The sequence below is a fragment of the Podarcis raffonei genome, chromosome 13 (assembly GCF_027172205.1).
Source record: "Podarcis raffonei isolate rPodRaf1 chromosome 13, rPodRaf1.pri, whole genome shotgun sequence".
NCBI lineage: Eukaryota > Metazoa > Chordata > Lepidosauria > Squamata > Lacertidae > Podarcis > Podarcis raffonei.
This window is the reverse complement of record NC_070614.1, coordinates 44,660,788-44,681,331: the sequence shown is the minus strand read 5'-3', so window position 1 is coordinate 44,681,331 and position 20,544 is coordinate 44,660,788. Positions and strand designations below refer to the sequence as shown.

Sequence of the window (20,544 nt, the reverse complement as noted above, 5' to 3'; positions counted from 1 at the left end):
TAAATGAAATGAACTTAAGAGCCCTTTACTTACACTGGGCTGTTAATAAAGGCCCGAGATGGGTGTTCATGGAAGGAGATGCTGGGCAATAGGTAATAGATATGAGACATTATCCCACCAATGGTAAGGTCACCTTGTTCATACCATTCATGTGGAATATGCACAGGATTATTTCCGCTGCAAACAACAGTGTGCACTTGGGGCACCATATTGGGAAGCAGCAGGAGAAGCAGCAGCAACAACATCCTCATCACAAGTATCCTTCTACACCTGGAATCTCCTTTACCTGTCTACAATATTGTAATTGTCATCAGCCTAACTTGAACAGGATGTATTTTGTGACCACTGACTCTGCCAATTCTGTACTTAAAGGGGCAGGTATCCACCTGCTCCTTAACTTCAACACTGCCACAAAAAATTCGTTGAATGCTATGATTTGAAATCTAACCAATACAATGAAAAGCAAAAGCTGGCCTCACCTCTCCTTAGCTTACCTTAGCTCTCTATGGGTGCTTTTAATCATTTCAGATTTAATTATTTTTTTCTTATTTCCCATTCAGCCTTCTGGAGCTTTTCTAGGTGAATTGATTACCATAATTTTAATAATTAAAGAGAAGATAATTACTTTTGCAATGTTGTTGGACTTGCAATGTGTTGCATCACCAGTAGGAGAACTGCCAAAGTAAACATATTTGTCACATTGCAGAATCAAAGGTTAGGAAGAAGCCTCCAAGGTCATCTTGTCCAATCTTCTTGCTAACGCAGGACATCCAGAACTAAAAACAAACCAAGAAAAAGAAAAACACTCTACCTGTAGACAGGCATCCATATTTCACCTAAAAACTTCTCTATCAAAATGTGTTTATAGGTGAGCCAACTGCATCCTTTCCCCATTTGTCTAATTTTCTACTGCTATTGGCCCTAACACTCTCTGACATATGTAATATTGATTCCAGTTGCTAGATCTTGGAAACAATGATGGAAATGGTCCAAACCATATCAGGATATAGAGACCCCGGACCCAGTCCAGCTACTTTTGAAAGAACATGTATATACCGTTTGAAGCAGAGTGACATGCTTGGGAACACCTAAGACAGTGTCACGGCCTGGCTGGATGAGGAGAGTAATGTCAGCCAGTGGCCCAGGAGGCACCTGAGGGGGAAGCAGACTTTGAACCAGGTTCAGACAGGTGGGACAGAGAAGAATCATCAGCAGAGACTGAACATGAAAGGGAGAGGCTCGAGGTAGCCACAGAGGTGATAGAGAAGGAGTAGAGGGTGTCCTGCTCTGCCATACAGAACTGATTCATCTCCTTCCCCTTCCCCATTCTCAGTGCAGGAACAAAGAGTTGAGAAAAGGCTGGAACAATTAAGAATGGAGGGATAAATAGGGGATGAAAGGGGCAGGAATTTTGGGGTGCCACTAGGGGCGCATTGGAAGATCGCCGACAATACCATCTTTCCGACCCACACGGGGTAATTAAGAGGCTGTTATGGGAGTAGGCAGCCTCCCTTGTTGCCCCAAGGGAATGGGGAACACTGCCCTTGCCTGCTGTGCCCATAAATCACCCCCAAATTCGAAAGAAGGGGGTGAGGGCACTAGGCAGAATGCCCCCGTGTGGACCTCGGCTCTCCTGGACGCTGTCTCTGATTGCGCACTAGCTGCAGCAATTTGGAATAATTAATTACAAAAGAAGCAAGTGAAGAAGGGGAGTGAAATCTGCTAATTTAAGGGACCTCTGCAAAAGAAACGACGGGTTGGAGCAACAGGAATATTTTACGATGAAGATACACCAAAGGCTGGGTATGTCGGCAACAGGATTGAATGGGGGGGGGAGACCTTTTTTACTTTCCTTCTATGTGATTTACCAAGAACCCCTCCCTCATTAGAACCGTCGGTTTAACTGACCCAAGCAGGATGATTAAGGTCTGTGTTGAGATAAACTTTAACCAAAAGTATGCTTTATGGAGATCGAGAAGCAATAAGAGCTTTTGGAATGGCGCAGCAATTAATTCAGCGTCGCCATCTTGCCAAAGGATTTATAGCCGGGAGGAGGAACGGACTTGTTTTCAGACTGCATTCCTGGTGAATCTCCTCAGAGGTTTGAGAAAGGAGGCAGATTGGTGAAGATTCATTTCATTTCATTTATTACGGCCATAGGCCCATACAGGTAAAAACAACACATAAGTGACAGCTTGTGCCGTAGGGGAAAACAAAACAAAACAAAAAACAGTCGCTAAAACACCACTATAACAATAAAATACTATAAGATGGAAAGGCATACTACGCCTTAATTAGCTTGTAGTGCTCCTTGTCGTCGCTTTTGGGAAAGGACAGCGACCAGGAACCTAGCCACCTTCAGGGTCGTGTGGGTATCCTTGTCCTGCAAGATTTGGGCAAGGTGGAATTTTGGTGGGGTACCCTCTAGTTTCTGAATGATTGATCCCAACAAATTTGCCCGTGGCACATTGAACAAGGGGCAAAAGAACATAATGTGCTGGAGCGACTCCGGCGTCACCTTATCACATTCGCACACGGCGGGGGCTTGGCCCTTTGAGAATCTATGTCTCAGGACATTGGAGGGAAAAACGTTAAACCTCGCTTTGGTGAAGGCCAGTCTATGGGCAACAGTCGAAAGGGAGGAGAGGTATGATGGAACGCAGTAAGTTAAAGTGATACCAATGTTCTGGGGCGAGCAAACACCTCCCCCCAGCGTATAATTTCGCTGTAAGTCGATGTCATCCAGTCTTTGGCGGATCAATCTTTGAGCAGTGATTTGGTCTAGTTTTAGGGAATCTGAGGGAGAGATTCCATAACTCAGGAGTTTGGCATGAATTCTACTAGTCCAAAGGCTAGAGAATTCATCTCGCCATAAGCATTGGACAAGGTAATGGTTTGGTAATCTATGCCACAATGATAACCAGTAATTGAAGACTTGCTTCCACAGACAAGTTTCTAAGGATGCGATCTTCAATTCTAGTCGCATGGCTGCGTTGCTTACGCACAGGGGGAGCATTAGGAGCCGACGTAGGAATTGGCTTTGCAGAGTCTCAAGGGGAGCAAGATCTGTCATCACGGCCCAGAGCGGGGCAGCATAAGCAAGCACGGCAACCACTTTTGCCTTGAACACCTTTAGGGCCGAGGGAACATGCAAAGCTCCGTCTGAAAAGAAGAATCGGAGGAGCGCATATGACAAGGTTTTGGCCTTGTTAAGTAGGTGTTGAATTTGAGCTTTCCACCCCAAATAGTATTGAAAAATAACTCCTAGGTATTGAAATTTTAGGACTTGCTCTATTTTTGCTCCACCAAGCTTCCATTTGTATAATCTCCGGCTTCTGGAGAAAATCAGAATCTTGGACTTAGCATGGTTGATGGTTAATTGATTGAGTTGACAATACGTGGCAAAGATCTTCAGAGCTCTGGTTAGTCCAACACGTGTATAAGATAGAATTACCGCGTCGTCCGCATATAAGAGGAGTGGACAGCGGTAATCCGCTAGTCTAGGCGCGTGTATACTTGGAGATGAGTTAACTAGGGGTGCTCGCATGTCGCTGATGAATAGGTTGAATAGGCAGGGAGCCAATATACATCCTTGGCGCACTCCCTTGTTTATTGGTATCGAATTTGTGAGGTCGCCCGCAGGAGTGAGTCTCACTCTGGCAAGGGTACCTTCGTGGAGCTGGCTTATGAGCCATAAGAGTCTTCTATCAATGCCCTGTTTCGCAAGTTTCTCCCAAAGAATATTTCTAGGAACGCTATCAAAGGCTGCCTTTAGATCTAAGAAGGCGGCACAGAGGTAGCCCCGGGGAGGGGAGGAGTACTTCCGTGCCAGGTGATAAAGAACTATCGCATGATCGATTGTAGAGCGTTTAGTTCTGAACCCTGCTTGTTCGTGACCAATCTGGTTAGTCTCGTCTACCCATCGCAATAATTTAGTCAGCAAAAAGCTGGCATAAATTTTCCCTATGATCGAAAGGAGGCTGATGTTACGGTAGTTTTCCGGCTCCGTTGGAGAACCTTTTTTATGAATTGGTACTATTATGGCCTCCTTCCATATTTTGGGGATGAGACCGGAAGCATTGATTGCATCGAAGGTTTTGGCCAAGATGCCGGCCCACCATTTTGGGTGTAGTTTGATGGCTTCAGCAGGGATCAGGTCGGGCCCAGGGGCCTTGCCCGGTTTCAGCTGAGCTATTAACTTGGCTATTTCGTCAGGATCGGTGGGAGGCCAAATAGGTAGGTGGGTAAACAGGTGCATCAGATGGTCGGAGGGAGCATCTGCCTGTGAGAAGCATCTCTTCAGGAACAGTTCCCATGTCGGTGCAGAGATGACTGCCCTTGGGGAATTCCTCCCCCTTCTGTTAATCAAAGACCAGAATTCCCTGGATCTGTGTGGTTTTGAAGCAGTGATCAAAGCCTGCCAACGATTATGTTGCCACTCACGCTTGGCAATTTTCTGCGTGCATTTGTAAACTTGCTTGGCATGTGCATAGCTAGCTGGCAGAGTAGATGCATCGGAGGTCTTGTATACATTATATATAGCACGGAGGCGCTGTCTTGCTTGTTTGCACTGAGAATTATACCAGGGGGCACCGTAAGTATACTCGTTTCGATTTAAATTTTTGGGTGGTAACCTGAAGAAGGACGTAAGATCAGTCATATGATGGTGGAAGCGCTTCAACACTATGCTATGCTCGTCTGAGGCAGGGCCTATGTTGGGATGGGGCCCGAGGATTTCTTTTTGAAAGAATTCCAGGTACCTTTGGGCCTGTGTCTCCGACCATTTGATTCCTCTTACTTGGAGAGATTCGTTGGTTACTATCTGAGTCGGATGTCTATGAGCCTCCAGCTGCCAGTTCAGGGAAAGCTTAGCAACAAGGGGAAGATGATCACTAAATTGTACATTCTCGATCTTAAAAGTGGAAATACACTTAAGTAGATCCCTAGAGACCAACAGGTAATCGAGGACGCTGTTTGATTTAATGCTCAGGTGAGTGAAATCCCCTGGAATATCGGGGAGGCATGTGCCATTTAAGGGGACCAAATTCAAACGGATGGCCATTTGATAGAGGAGTACTCCAGCCTCGTTTACTCTGTGGTCTTTAGAAGTTCTCTTCATGATGTGTTCCAGGTCATAATTATCAAGGTTTGGGGTAACCCACCATTTGGCTTTGGTCAGCGAGTCCCAGTTTGCTGCTGTACGGGCATTAAAATCTCCACCTATTATGGCCGGGGTGAAGATTAATGACGCTAAGACTGTTTTGATGTATGGAAGCGATGTTATATGGAAAACGTCTGGATATGACAACTGGATAAAAAAATAATAATATCCACACAGGATTACAAACTGTTTTAACCAGCTTGTGGAGACTATCAGAGGTCACAAGGAGAAAGGAAAAATATATGAAAATAACAACAAGAGATGTGGAAAAACAATAAGAAAGGACTGGATAGTACAGTGAACATCATATGGTTAGATTTGTGGACATTAAAACAGCAGCAAGAAGCAAGAAGTTGATTGGATCCCCTTCGGAACTTGAAATATGGGTACCCCCAACAAAAATTTGAAATTCGGCTGTGTAATTTGGAATTTATGTAATCTGGTTTGATTTGATGTGATTGGTCGGTTAATAAAAAATTATTCTGAAAGGGGCAGGAATTTAATTTCTGCAACTGACCTGCTTAGCTGATGGATGTGCCATGTGATGTCTCGTTGGTTACTGAGCTTTAAAGTTGATTACTCTCAAGCCCTGTCTTTGTCTGCTTACAGCGTTGAACCACAAATGGAAGGGCTTTCCTGGCAGCCTGACAGGCAGAGGCTTTTGAGTCCATGGGTCGCTTCTCCACCTACATTCATTCTGTGGCACCCCTGTGAGGCTCAGGACCCCAGTTATGTTACCCCTTGCCTGCAGAGCTGGCAGCCTCTCACCATTTTTTAAACACCCACCCTTGTGGTGTTTTCCCTCAGCCTCCTCTCCTCTCCTTGGGAGTCCTCCAGGAAGCTGATGCTGCTGACCCTGGTTTCTGAGCTGCCCCCTTACCCCAAACAGGGGTACCTCCTAACACAGCCCTACTGCTAGGAAGCACCCCCTGGCCAGTCCCAGAGACACCATTCATCTGGAGAGCATGTAGCCAAGGCTGTGGAAACTTTGGGGAGACTGAGTCACAAGAGGGCATGAGAGGAGGGAGGGAGGGAAAGAGGAACAGACGTCAGTGTTGTCTGTGGCACCCCTGATCATCATTCAAGGCACCCCAGTGTAAGGCACTGATAGGCACTGTTATGCCGTCCAGATGTTTTTGGTCCACAGCTTCCATCATCCATGACAGCAATGGTCTGTTGTAAGCTGGTGGGAGCTGCAATTCAGCAACATCTGGAGGGCCACAGATTGAGGACCACTGGTGCAAATAAGAGTGGGTGTAGAATAAGGCTCCATTGCTAGGGTGATATTGATAGTGGCAGTGGGCAAACAATCTTTGGCTGTTACTACTGGATTCTTACCTTCTTCTTCATCCTTACCTAAACATAAAATATCTTTACTGCCTGGCTCCCTTCATTTACTTGCGCAAACTTTTTGAAATGGCTCAGCCTCTTTGCTAGGGCAGTTAGGCATATAGTGAAGACAAAGTATCTCAAATCCAATCTGCTGCAATTTTATGGCTGTCTAACATGAACTTAATAGACGGTCACCCAAAATAGGGACAATATGGCTTGGGGCATGGTCAGATCTGGAGCACAGCCCTGCTGGATAGACTCATAGACTCATGATAAGACAGCTTCTCAAATTTTTGTGTTCCTTTTCATCTCTTCTCTCTGTACCCCATCACCTCCTCCTCAGGAGATGTTCAGGGCCTCTTGGGGGGCATTTCTTTGGATGCAGGAGAAGAAGAGAAACGGAATGTATAGGCATTCAAAGTTTTTGCATATAATCCATGGTTTCTTAAATAAACATAGTCCTGTTTCATTTACATCTCATATGCAACAATGATGGATATCAAGAACATATATGATAACACCAGTGACCCCCCCCCCGAGGGGATGCAGGGAGATGCATAACCCTAAACATTTTGTGAATCTAAGTTTGGCCTTATTAAGGGGCAGAATTTCAATATGAGTAGGAAAACAAGAGTACCACTAAACATTTTCTCTCCTTTTTATAAAATAAGCACTGGATAAGTGTAGGCATTCAAGTAGTTGGAAATCATTCATAGTTTCTTTCATACACGTAATCCCTGTTCATTTACACCTCATATGCAACTACACTGGATATCAAGAATATAAATGATAAGAGACTCTCTTGTGTTATTTTCATCATTTCATTTAACTTCCCTTCTTGAAAAAACACACAGTGAAATTACCATGCCAACAAGTCTACAGAGTCTAAATACAGAAATGACAGACTAAACTGTTCTTTACGTCTTTCTCCGTATCAGCTGCTCTCTGTTATTCAGCTCAGGCCTCACCACAATAATGTAGCATTTAGGGGAAAAGATGCAACCCAGCAGCCCAGCACTGGAAGCCAAGATGGAGAAGATCTCCACAGCCACCATGTATTTTCCTCTGGTGCTCAAATATGTAGGAATAAAGGAGAACCAAACACTGCAGAAGACCAGCATGCTGAAGGTGATGAACTTGGCTTCATTGAAGCTGTCAGGCAGCTTCCTGGCTAAGAAGGCCACAGTGAAGCTGATAATGGCCAGGAAGCCCATGTAGCCTAAAACAGCATAGAACATTAGAACTGACCCCTCATTACATAAGAATATAATTTCTTCAGTCATTGAGTGCATGTCCACATCTGGGAATGGGGCAGAGGTTGCCAGCCAGAAGGCACAGATTCCCACTTGAATCACAGAGCAGGAAAGGACAATGGAGTAAGCCAGTTTTTTGCCTACCCACTTCCTGATTGTGGAATCTGGCTTGGTAGCCATGAATGCCAAAACCACTGAAATAGTCTTGGCCAAGATGCTGGAGAGGGCCACAGAGAAGACAATGCCAAAAGCTGTTTGTCGGAGGAGGCAGGTTGCCTCCGTAGGTGTTCCAATGAACATCAAAGTGCAGAGGAAACACAAGAGAAGGGACACAAGGAGAATGTAAGTGAGGCTTCTGTTATTGGCTTTGACGATAGCAGTGTCCCGGTGCTTAATGAAAATGCCAAGTACCATAGCTGTGATAAGAGAGAATAAAAGTGCAGAGAAAGTTGAAACAATGGCCAAAGTTTCCCCAAAGCCTAAGACGTGTGGTTTCTTGGGAATGCACTGATTCTGCTCTTCATTTGGATATTGCTCTGGAGGACATCTGGCACAGGTTTCCAATCCTGAAAAAAGGTGGTATGACAATTGGAAACAATCCAGTATATGTTTAAGAGTTTTTTTTAAATCATGAGTTCCCTTACCGTAGTGTTTCCACGAGGATAAGTTTCAAAACTTCTAGTCGAAATGCTTGTGCCCTAGAAGCTTTGAAGATAAAGTTCCCAAGGAACCTTGTTCTTAGAATAAAGACCCCAATTCTTTTCCATCCTCCCTCCCCCAAAAACCTTGGTTTCTTCCAGGGCAGAATGCATGTACAATTTTTACGTCTTTTTGCATCAAAACAGAGGGGCGGATCTACACTCATGGTGTATATCATGAAAATGTGTTATTAAAATGTGGCAGCACAGCAGTGAGCCACCATCAATGAGAAACTGCATTAAACATTAGAGAATATTACCTAACAACAAGGAAACTAGAGCTAATACACCCAGGAACCTCACCAAAATGCTGGAGAGGGTGCACCTCCACAGGCACATACCTACACATGTGGTGGGAATGCCCCAAAATCCAACTATTCTGGACAACAGCCATACAAGAAATGTAAAATAACTAAGCAAGTATTAGAAATCACCCCAGAACTGGCCCTACTAAACATATTCCAAGACAACAATGCCCACTCACATCACAAAGAACTCATAACCCACCTACTCTCAGCAACCACAAACATCATAGTCAGACACTGGAAAGACCTGTCAGGAGTAAGCATGGACCAATGGTACCAAATAGTATGGGAAACAGCACTACTAGAAAAATTAACCAATAAACTGAAAGTGACACAATGACAAATTGAAGAAGATACCTTCACTCCGGTATGGCTCCCCTTTATCACATACACAGCCCAACAAGACAATGACAAGAATCCACCAACAGCATATGAATCAATATGGTTACCTGATCCAAAACACCCACCTACTCCCACTCACACATGAAAACAAAGAGCTTAGGACTTGCCGATCAGAACGTCGGCGGTTTGAATCCCCGTGACAGGGTGAACTCCTGTTGCTCGGTCCCTGCTCCTGCCAACCTAGCAGTTCGAAAGCTGGACACATGACCCTGAAGCTGCACGCTGGCTCCCTTGGCCAATAAAGTGAGATGAGCGCCGCAACCCCAGAGTCGGCCACGACTGGACCTAATGGTCAGGAGTCCCTTTACCTTTACTTGTAATGTTTAGAATATCAATGTATGTAGGTACACTGATGGAAAATCTTTACATTACAGATTACGGTCACATCCTCATGGTATACTCTCTTGAAGGTTAAGATAATTTCTTCATAGTGGCAGCTTTTACAGAGACAGAAGGGAGATTATTCTACTACAGTGGTACCTTGGGTTAAGTACTTAATTCGTTCCGGAGGTCCGTTCTTAACCTGAAACTATTCTTAACCAGAAGCACCACTTTAGCTAACGAGGCCTCCTGCTGCTGCCACACCGCTGGAGCACAATTTCTGTTCTCATCCTGAAGCAAAGTTCTTAACCCAAGGTACTATTTCTGGGTTAGCGGAGTCCCTAACTTGAAGCGTATGTAACCTGAAGCGTATGTAACCCGAGGTACCACTGTATTGTTAGTAAACAATATAAATTGAGATTATACAGAGCAAACCCCATTGCCTATTTGCTCAAAATTTCCTAAAATAGCTTGTATATGGTTATATGGCATCTCTCACCCTTCTCATTTGAGAACATCCCATGAGGACATGGATCACAATCATAACAACAAAACTTCTTTCCCTCCTTCTTTTTCTTCTCATAACCAGGAGGACAGTTGGCATTACATAAGGAAAGGGGTGGCACCTATCCAAAGAGACACAAAGAGGTGAATATTAAGAAAAAAGTTTAAGGGGATTCATCTAACATCAGGTGATCTATCAGTAAATTGGAGGGCCAGAAGTGTTAGCTGTATGATCCGTATGTGCCCAGGTAGCACAAATAGTTTGAGAAAAAGTTACAGTTCGAAGCATCATGTAAACACAAGCAGATGTAAACGCGGCAGCTAAAAAAGCCAATGCAATTCTGGGCTGCATCAATAGGAGTATAGCATCTAGATCAAGGGAAGTAATAGTGCCACTGTATTCTGCTCTGGTCAGACCTCACCTGGAGTACTGTGTCCAGTTCTGGGCACCACAGTTCAAGAAGGACATTGACAAACTGGAACGTGTCCAGAGGAGGGCAACCAAAATGGTCAAAGGCCTGGAAACGATGCCTTATGAGGAACGGCTAAGGGAGCTGGGCATGTTTAGCCTGGAGAAGAGGAGGTTAAGGGGTGATATGATAGCCATGTTCAAATATATAAAAGGATGTCACATAGAGGAGGGAGAAAGGTTGTTTTCTACTGCTCCAGAGAAGCGGACACGGAGCAATGGATCCAAACTACAAGAAAGAAGATTCCACCTAAACATTAGGAAGAACTTCCTGACAGTAAGAGCTGTTCGACAGTGGAATTTGCTGCCAAGGAGTGTGGTGGAGTCTCCTTCTTTGGAGGTCTTTAAGCAGAGGCTTGACAACCATATGTCAGGAGTGCTCTGATGGTGTTTCCTGCTTGGCAGGGGGTTGGACTCGATGGCCCTTGTGGTCTCTTCCAACTCTATGATTCTATGATTCTATGATTCTATGAGATTATAATGTTCATATCTAGATTGACCATCACTGCAAACCATCAGATTTTTTAATCATTTTTAAAAAAAGATATTTATTGAAATTTTCAACTTTAATACATTAAAAAAGAATCAAAAAAGGAAAAACAAAAAGGTTTAAAAACACATAAAGTTCACAATCCTTATTTTTCTATAACATATTTCCCTGACTTCCCCACACCTCCCCTTCTTATATTCCAATTCAAAATGTTAGTTCAGCAAGTTCTTATCCCTAATTTTAACCTTTTTCTATTTAGTTCATTTTAAAAAACCAATTTTGCCTTATCCAAACTTAAACACAATACTTATGCATCAATACTCGTTCTTAAAACATTTTTCTAACGTCGACCCAATTTCCCTTCCATGAATTCCCCAATTTTCATACAAATAACAAAATAAAATAAAAATAAAACAGATTGTAATTATACACCCTTTGGATTCCCAAACTCCACCCCCCCTTTCCCGGTTTCAATCCCCAACAAATGCCCATCAGTCTTAGTCTACTATCAGCCTGGAGATCTCACGTCCGAGGCTCTTAATTCTCTCTCAATTCCTCTTTGCCGGTTTTTTTTATAGTCCTTAATATTAAACACCAGATCTCGGAGAAGCTCTGGCCCAACAGGATCCATGTTTCTTCCAGCCAGACCTCCATACTTAAACGATTTTTTAATCTAATACTACTACTGGTTATTTCTTTTGATGGAACTACTTTCTCGTGCTCTTTGCTGCAGGAATTTCACTTGATGTCCCCTTAGTCAACTTCAGGGAGTTGGGATTTGGAGGTAGTGAAATATTGTGGTTCTGCTCATATTTGGATGGTCCCTACCACTTATACCATTGGAATAAAGTGAAGATGAAGTGAAGATGGTGGGCAGATGTATTGGGGTGGTGATGGACTGGCTTTATAAAACCAGCTTCATGAAAAGCAGGGAACTACAATACAACGTGCACATAAAATAAGTTGGGACTTCTCTACAAAATCAATGTATAGAGTCTGGTGTTATTTTACAAAAAGAAATATTTCCAACATTTTTCCAATGACCTTTTAAAAAAATATGATTTTGTAGGCAACTAATGCTAACATGGGACGCGGGTGGCGCTGTGGGTAAAACCTCAGCGCCTAGGACTTGCCGATCATCAGGTCGGCGGTTCGAATCCCCATGGCGGGGTGCGCTCCCGTTGCTCAGTCCCAGCGCCTGCCAAACTAGCAGTTCGAAAGCACCCTCGGGTGCAAGTAGATAAATAGGGACCGCTTACTAGCGGGAAGGTAAACGGTGTTTCCGTGTGCTGCGCTGGCTCGCCAGATGCAGCTTGTCATGCTGGCCAAGTGACCCGGAAGTGTCTGCAGACAGCGCTGGCCCCCGGCCTCTTAAGTGAGATGGGCGCACAACCCTAGAGTCGGACACGACTGGCCAGTTCGGGCAGGGGTACCTTTACTTACTAATGCTAACAAGTTATGGATTGTAAAAAATTGGAAAGATTTGTTAAACTATGGCAGCCGAGATACTCTCAACATATGCAAAAGAATCTCTCCATCCTTCATATACAAGGAAATGGGAATGAGATTTATCAAATATTGGTTTAACAATCCTAAAAGCAAAAGGGATGTTTATTAGTTTGAACCTGAAATAGTCAATATCCAAATGGTACTTAAATTTACATTTTATTTATTTATTTTGCAAAAACAGGCATTGTTTGAGGTATAACTCAATTAAGGTAGATCTAATAAATATCTGTTGAAATTTTAAATAATATTGCCATTGAATAGAAAATCAGAAAGTTTGAAACGGGGCCATGGAACAGAAACTCAAAAAGTTTGCATCTTGTAACCAGTGACTTTCTCCTTGACCATCGGCTCCTGTCCTCCTTGGTCTGTCTGTCTACCTTCTTTTCTGAATCCCTCCTTCACTTACTGCCTTCCTTCCTTCCTTCCTTCCTTCCTTCCTTCCTTCCTTCCTTCCTTCCTTCCTTCCTTCCTCTGTTGCCCCCTCCACTCTCTAAGTCCTGCTTGGCAGTCTGGTCACACTTATAATAGTGCCACTGGGTAACTGAGGATGCGGAACCACGCAGATCCTCTGATGTCCAATGGCAGCAGCTGGATTACTCCACCGAGGCACTGAGAGGATCCTGCAGGCCTTGCCCAGCAGCTCATGGAGTACATCAAGGGGCAGCTGGGCTCTTAGCCACTCTGAGCAGGGCATGATTTTGGAGGCTTCTTCTGGGCCTGGGCCCGTGGCAGGGGCCAACCTGACAAACAACTACATACACCCCTGCTTCTATCATTCCATCTCAACAATAGTGTCTCAAGCAGTATCAAAGAAAACTCATGAAGATTACAATGTTCATTCACAATGATACAGTTAGCTTAGCATTCTATCTAATGCCACTATGTAGAGAGCTGCCTTGAACAAACATGTTGGACAACACTGTCTGATAGCCATTGGTCCTTCTTGGTGTGACATGTCTTTTGTGCCTATTGCTCTTTTTATGACATGGTTCATTTGTTTATTTATTAATCAAATTATTAGTAGCAGCATTATTAATAGTGGCAGCAGAAGTTGAGCAGCACTTTCCTTTTCACCTCAAGTGGCAAAACTACACGCTCTCCCACTTGTGTGCAGTGATTTCCTTACCTGGGTGAAGGCTCTGTGCCATTGGATTTTGTCCCCATTAATGGTGAGCTCTTTGCCAGGAGGGGCCTGGGGATCCAGCCTTCCGACTTTGACCCTGACATATGAATTATTTGGGAAAGTGACCAGGTTTGTAATATCAAAGCCAGCTGCTAATTTCCCATGTTCATTTAATGTAATTTCATCCCCTGCACTGTTGTTGAATGAGATTCTCTGCAGCAATGAGTGGAGCTAGGTGGAAAGAGAATCAGAAGGCCCATCAAATGTTGTAATAGTCTTACAAAGATAAATAGCTTTCCTAGAAGGATTTAAGTTATTTTCCTCCAGGAGTTATCCACTTCAATCAATATTTCTTTATTACTGTTGTAGACCAACATAAGTAGGGTGGGGTACTGTTATTTAAAACCTGTAAAATGTTTTGGAAAGCTAAAAAGTATTAAAACAGAAGGTACCGTATTTTTCCATGTATAAGACGATGCTCGTCTTATATGCGGATAGTGAATGCAGAAGGGGGATGTGCGATTAATGGCAGCAGCAAGCAGGAGATTGGCTGTGGCTGCGGCAGTTGGGCAGATGATTGGCGGTTGCAACAAGTGGGCAGGTGGGCTGTTGGTGGCGGTGAGCAGGCAGACAATTGATGGCTGTGGTGAGGTGTGTGATTGGCAGGGGCTGTGGTAAGCGATTGGCAGTGGTGGACAGGCGGGTGAGCGATTGGCAGAAGTGACCTCCCCCACACCCCCCAAAAGCTAAACAACTTAATTTCTTAATTTTGGGTTTAAAAATATAGGGGTGGTCTTATACATGGGGCGTCTTATACACGGGAAAATATGGTATATGAAAAAGTATATAAGAAGCTAAAAGAAACTAAAAGAAAGGTTAGGAGCATTAAATGTGTGCGGAAGAACATGAAAGACTATGGTTATCAATTTACAGAACACTTTGATATGAGTGTTCATTAAATCTGGTCTGTGGCACAGGTTAACCACTTCAGTTCATATTGGAGAGAAGCCAAATTTCAGTGGTAGGTACAGGAAGAGAGGAAAATCATGAATCAGCATAAACTTAGCAGTCAAGAGACTTTCAGGAAGAAGAAGAGGAAGAAGAAGAAGAAGAAGAAGAAGAAGAAGAAGAAGAAGAAGAAGAAGAAGAAGAAGAAGAAGAAAAGTAGTTTGGAGTTGATATTCTGCCTTTCATTACCCTAAGGAGTCTCAAAGTGGCTAACAATCTCATTTCCCTTCCTCCTCACAACAAACACTCTGTGAGGTGAGTGAGGCTGAGAGATTTCAGAGAAGTGTGACTAGCTGAAGGTCACCCAGCATCTGCATGTGGAGGAGCGGGGAAGTGAACCCAGTTCACCAGATTACGAGTCCACCGCTCTTAACTGCTACACCATGCTGAAAAATATATAATAGAGGCATAAGGCTATAGACCTGCTTGTTTCAGATCACCCTTTGTAAATAAGAATTGGAAGGGATTTGAGTTGATGTTCTGGAGACTGAACCCACCCTGGTCATGCTGGTCAATGATTTCTGGTGGGACAGAGGTGAAACCTGGTCCTGCTAGACCTCTCAACCTGGTTAGATAGATAGATGGATGATAGATAGATAGATGATAGATAGATAGATAGATAGAGCTAGATAGATAGATGTAGGTTTAGAAGCTGCTAGAAATGTCTAAATTTGTTCACTTGTGCTTTACTTTAATAAAATTGAATTTGTCTCCGCTCCAACCAAAACTTTGTCATTTTTGCATGGTAAAATCACAAATTTTATGGTCTGTTTTTTAGTAGACTTAAAATCCTTTGCTTCTTTTGGACTACCCCACATTTTCTTCAAAACATTGGTTTGCTACCTACAGTTATCAAAATTTTCAAAAACTGGAGTTCCATGCTTTAGATTTTGAAAAATAGGGGGTTCTCAGTAATTAGCTAATTGGAAATCACTGGTCTAATTAAATGCCAGTTGTAAGACTGGAAGAGTGCCAGTTTTTAATCTTTAAATAGCAGTGAATTTTCCGAACTATTATAAACCTTTCAAGTAGTTGCTGCTATTCTGTCACTTATGAAAGTCTGTGTAATTTAAAGTCGGCTTAGTATAATTATAGGAAATAAAATAATTTAAGGTTATTCTTTCATGCATTTATTACTTTTAATTATTTAGGTAGGTAGCCATGTTGGTCTGACGAATTAGAAATATATATATAAAATAAAAAATTATCTAGTAGCATCTTAGAGACCAACTTAGTTTGTTCTTGGTATGAGCTTTTGTGTGCATGCACGCTTCTTCAGATACACGTCAAATACACTTCTTTGAATTATTAAGGGTTAAGTACTTAATTCGTTCCGGAGGTCCGTTCTTAACCTGAAACTGTTCTTAACCTGAAGCACCACTTTAGCTAATGGGGCCTCCTGCTGCCGCCACACCACTGGAGCACGATTTCTGTTCTCATCCTGAAGCAAAGTTCTTAACCTGAAGCACTATTTCTGGGTTAGCGGAGTCTGTAACCTGTACTTTGCAAGGTGAACATTTTATAAGAGGAAACATTACCTGCCAAGGCTCTACATTCTGAGAAGAGAGTCTGTCTCCACCCTTTATCCTTTTGCGGATGGCTTCAGATGAGCACCTAATATGTAAGGCCTGTGCCAGAGCATAGACAGCATTATAGATACTGTAGCTGTGACCGGTCATGCTCATTTCAAAAAATGGTGAAGGAAGGCTCTCCAGCAACTCCTCTCCAGTACATGTGTTTGCTGACGCAGTAGAATTTGAAAGTAAACAACTGAATGCTTGTTCCCAGAAATCACTGATAAAACCATCTGCATCTGCCCAGGAAGGCTTTACACTCCTTAGAAAGTCTGAGAAGTCTTGAATCTCCTTGGAGTGAATCGCAAAGGAGATAGCACCGTGGAACATTTGTATATTAACCTTCACCATTTTTTCAAAATAAGATAATATGAAATCAGTTTGGGCTGTTGTAATCCATACTTTTCTTTCAGGTTGTTTCCTCTTAGATGGAGGCAACATCAGCTGAATTGTATTCCTTACCTCTATAGCCCATGACAACCATAAAATAGATGTACTTTCTCCATATATAACAATTGCATTTGCTCTGCTTGCCATGAAAGCTGGGGACAAAATCCTTATGTCACCCAGCATATCAAATACGCTACCAGTGAAACGCATATTGTTTTGACTTTTTTCTGTGAATTCTGAACAAATTCCATTCTTGAAAAGAATTGGTTCAATGTTCTGAATGAAACGTTCTCCAGCTTCGTTATCTGGAGTGATGAGCCCGACCCATTTCCATCCAAAATGCAGAAGTAACTGGATAATTCCCTTGTACTGAAGATCTTCATTGGGGACCATGCGGTAGAAGGAAGCAACTTTGCTTCGATCATTTATGGCTGGTTCAAATGAACCATATGAAATCTGAAAAATAAAAAAAGCCAAACCTATCCAAGTGGAAACAAGAATTCACAACACACTCATTTATCTGAATATAAATCCTTTATATCTCATATTTCCTAATCTTAGACAGGGCCGACCCCCATTTACATAGAAAATATATTGCTCATTTATTATTGCAGATATTAATTCCTATTATGGGAGTCATCACAGCTGCATACTTGTACACACAGATTCTCTCCAGGAACAGGAGAGCTTTTATCCTTGCACTGCCTTCAACAATACTCTAAAGTGGACCAGGAGAAATACAAGCAATTGATCAGGATCTTTTTGTCTATAATCTTTAAAACCCTTGTAGAGAGAGGTTGATGGCACTTCTACTAAGAACTCTTGTGGGAGGATCTCCTGGAAATCCTGTACGTATCCTGCATATTGTACATTTTATTTTTCTTTGACCACAATAAACCATATCCTATAAAAGTAAAATACCAGCTAAAATTAAGGCAACTAATATGAAGTCCAGTAATGCAGCAGAAAACACCAAATTGGTAGCACCATATCCCTCCCCAAATGCCAGAAAAAGAGTTAAAGTAAATTACCAAACCTTCAATTCCAGCATGTGGCGGGCCACCAAAATTAAGTAATTGGGTATTTGATTGATTCATATTGGAACTGATGTTATAATTTGGTATTGATACAACGAGGTGTATATTGGAATTTTGTATCTGAAAACTGATAAAATTATATTTTAAAATTAATGATAATATGTCCCTTTTATCAAACTGAAACTTTTTGAATAATCCTCCATTAAATATATTATATAAACTTTCTTTAGAACCTAGGTCCTTTCATGTATATTTTTGGGTACTAATATTATACACTTCCAGGCATAATTCAAACTGTTGGTGCTGACCTTTAAAGCCCTAAATGACCTCAGTCCAATACACCTGAAGGAGCATCTCCACCCCCATCATTCAGCCTGGACACTGAGGTCCAGCACCGAAGGCCTTCCCTCACTGCGAGAGGCAAAGTTACAGGGAACCAGGCAGAGGGCCTTCTTGGTAGTGGCACTCGCCCTGTGGAATGCACTCCATTCATGTCAAAGAGAATAATAACTACCAGACTTTTAGAAGACATCTGAAGGCAGCCCTGTTTAGGGAAGCTTTTAATGTTTGACGCACTACTGTATTTTGATATTTTGTTGGAAGCTTCTCAGAGTGGCTGGGGAATCCCAGCCAGATGGGTGGGGTAAAAATGAATAATAATAATAATAATTATTATTATTATTATTATTATTATTATTATTATTATTATTATTCCCCCTAAATATATCCATATATTGCAACCTGTTTCCCTTTTCCTTTTCCCCACTTCATATTTATGCATCAACAGATTCCTAGTGGAAGGATGAAAGAGTGAATCACGGCATGAAAAAGCCATTTTTCAATACCTATATATTGGATATTGGAATTGATATTGGAATTGATATTATGATTTGGTATTGATACAATGAGGCGTATATTGGAATTTTGTAACTGAAAACTGCTAAAATTATTTTTTTAAAAATAATAATAATGTGCCCCATTTATCAAAATAAAACTTTTTGAACAATCCTCCATTAACAATATGATATAAATTTTCTTTAGACCTTATGTCCTTTTATGTAAATTGTTGGGTACTAATATTATACCCCCCAAATATATCCATATACTGCAACCCGTTTCCCTTTTCCATTTTGCCACTTCATATTTATGCATCAACAGATTCCTAGTGGGAGGAGAAAAGAGTGAACTATGGCATGAAAAAGCCATTTTTCAATACCTATATTCTACCTGTGGAATCTTGTAAAGACCTAAGACATCTGCCATGGATGAGGAGATTTCAGAGCTAAGTCCCCCAATGACTCCTACTATGTTTTTCTGAATGCCACATATGTAGTTGGGGACAAAGTGATGTGATTTAAAGAGCAGATCCAGAGTGGTTCGGTAGGCCATCTTTGAATCAGAATAGCTATCATAGATGTGGAATCCAAGAGTGACGTTGGACAGGATCCTGGGATTCTGATTGATCTCGTCAACAGCAAACACCAAGGCGAGGATGTGTTGGTAGAACTTTCTAATCACCCTGCAAAGTACACAACACTTAGATCTGGGGGATACAACTGCCTCTATTAAATCATGTTGGATATATGGAAACGGTTTGGTTCCATTAGAGTTAATGTTTGGATCTCACTTCCATCTGAACCAGATTTTTTTATATGTAGATTGATAAGTGATCTTCACTTAATAACATTCGGTTTTTCTAACCATGCTGTTTTTTATCCCTAGAAACATGTACAGTTATTGAAATCATAACTACACCCTTTTGTCAGTTATTGTCCCTAGCAAGACAAACTGGTATGAAATGAAAATAATAGTATTGGCAGTTGTCATTTTGAAAATGAAGGGATACAGGAAGCAAGGAAGGCAGACAGATGAAGGAGGGCAAGAAGCAGAGCCTATGGCCAAGGTGAAAGTCACTGGAGGAGCACGAAAAGTGACAAAAAGCAAACCTTGTCAGAGCCCATGCCTCCTTCCCAAAGCCCAGCGCCTTGCTTACCAGGTTTTGAGACAGCAGTCCCATGACTCTGTGCCCAATGCGTGGCCACTTCTCGCAGAACCCTAATGCCACCCCTTTGACTGGGGAGGTCTAGTGAGTGATCTGTGCTTCATTGGAGGATGAAGAGATACCATGTACATTGAAGCAGATTATGGAGTGTCCCCACTTTCTAACTACTGCTCTGAACCATAAATGAAATAGTCTTATAAAAATCTTACTATTGGGTTTAATCTTCAAAGAAAACCAAGAGCAGTTTTTTGTTGTTGTTTAGTCGTTTAGTCGTGTCCGACTCTTCATGACCCCATAGACCAGAGCACGCCAGGCACCTCTGTCCTCCACTACCTCCTGCAGTTTAGTCAGATATAAATGGAGAAAGAACAAATGAAATGATCTTCAGAGCTGTTTACTTACATTGGGTTGGGAATAAAGACCTGAGATGGGTGTTCTTGGAAGGAAATGCTGGGGAATATGTAATGGATATGAGACACTATCCCACCAATGGTAAGGTCCCCTGGTTCATACCATTCATGTGGAATATGCACAGGATTATTTCCGCTGCAAACAAGAGTGTGCACCTGGGGCACCATATTGGGAAGCAGCAGGAGAAGCAGCAGCAGCAACATCCTCATCACAGCTATCCTTCTACACCTGGAATCTCCTTTGCTTCTCTTTGTCATCAGCCTAACTTGAACAGGATGTATTTTGTGACCACTGACTCTGCCAATTCTGTACTTAAAGGGGCAGGCATCCACCTGCTCATTAACTTCAGCACTGCCACAAAAAAGTCATTGAATGCTATGATTTGAAATCCAACCAATACAATGAAAAGCAAAAGCTGACCTCACCTCTCCTTAGCTTACCTTAGCTCTCTATGGAACACCGGGGTGCTTTTAATCGTTTCAGATTTAATTATTTTTTCTTATTTCCCATTCAGCCTTCTGGAGCTTTTCCAGGTGAATTGATTACCATAATTTT

General features: G+C 42.3%; 1 protein-coding gene across 1 annotated transcript; it reads right to left on the bottom strand.

Annotated features, from left to right (window-relative positions):
• Window positions 1–7,410: 7,410 nt before the first annotated feature.
• LOC128399046 (vomeronasal type-2 receptor 26-like) lies at window positions 7,411–20,156 on the bottom strand. Its single transcript, XM_053360304.1, has 6 exons — window positions 19,981–20,156; window positions 18,804–19,095; window positions 16,612–16,995; window positions 13,571–13,798; window positions 9,972–10,098; window positions 7,411–8,312 (listed from the first exon to the last, which is right to left on the bottom strand). The coding sequence occupies exons 1-6, from the start codon at window positions 20,154–20,156 to the stop codon at window positions 7,411–7,413; spliced, it is 2,109 nt and encodes a 702-aa protein (XP_053216279.1).
• Window positions 20,157–20,544: the final 388 nt, after the last annotated feature.

What these genes read in the sequence shown, in the direction of transcription:
- LOC128399046 (XM_053360304.1), bottom strand. Translation starts at nt 20,156, where the DNA reads ATGGTGCCCCAGGTGCACACTCTTGTTTGCAGCGGAAATAATCCTGTG. An exon ending in GGTTGTCATGGGCTATAGAG is followed by an intron (nt 13,799 to 16,611) that starts GTAAGGAATACA and finishes CTTTCCACCTAG; the next exon opens with CTCCACTCATTGCTGCAGAG. An exon ending in GATGTTCTCAAATGAGAAGG is followed by an intron (nt 8,313 to 9,971) that starts GTGAGAGATGCC and finishes ACCTTTTTTCAG; the next exon opens with GATTGGAAACCTGTGCCAGA.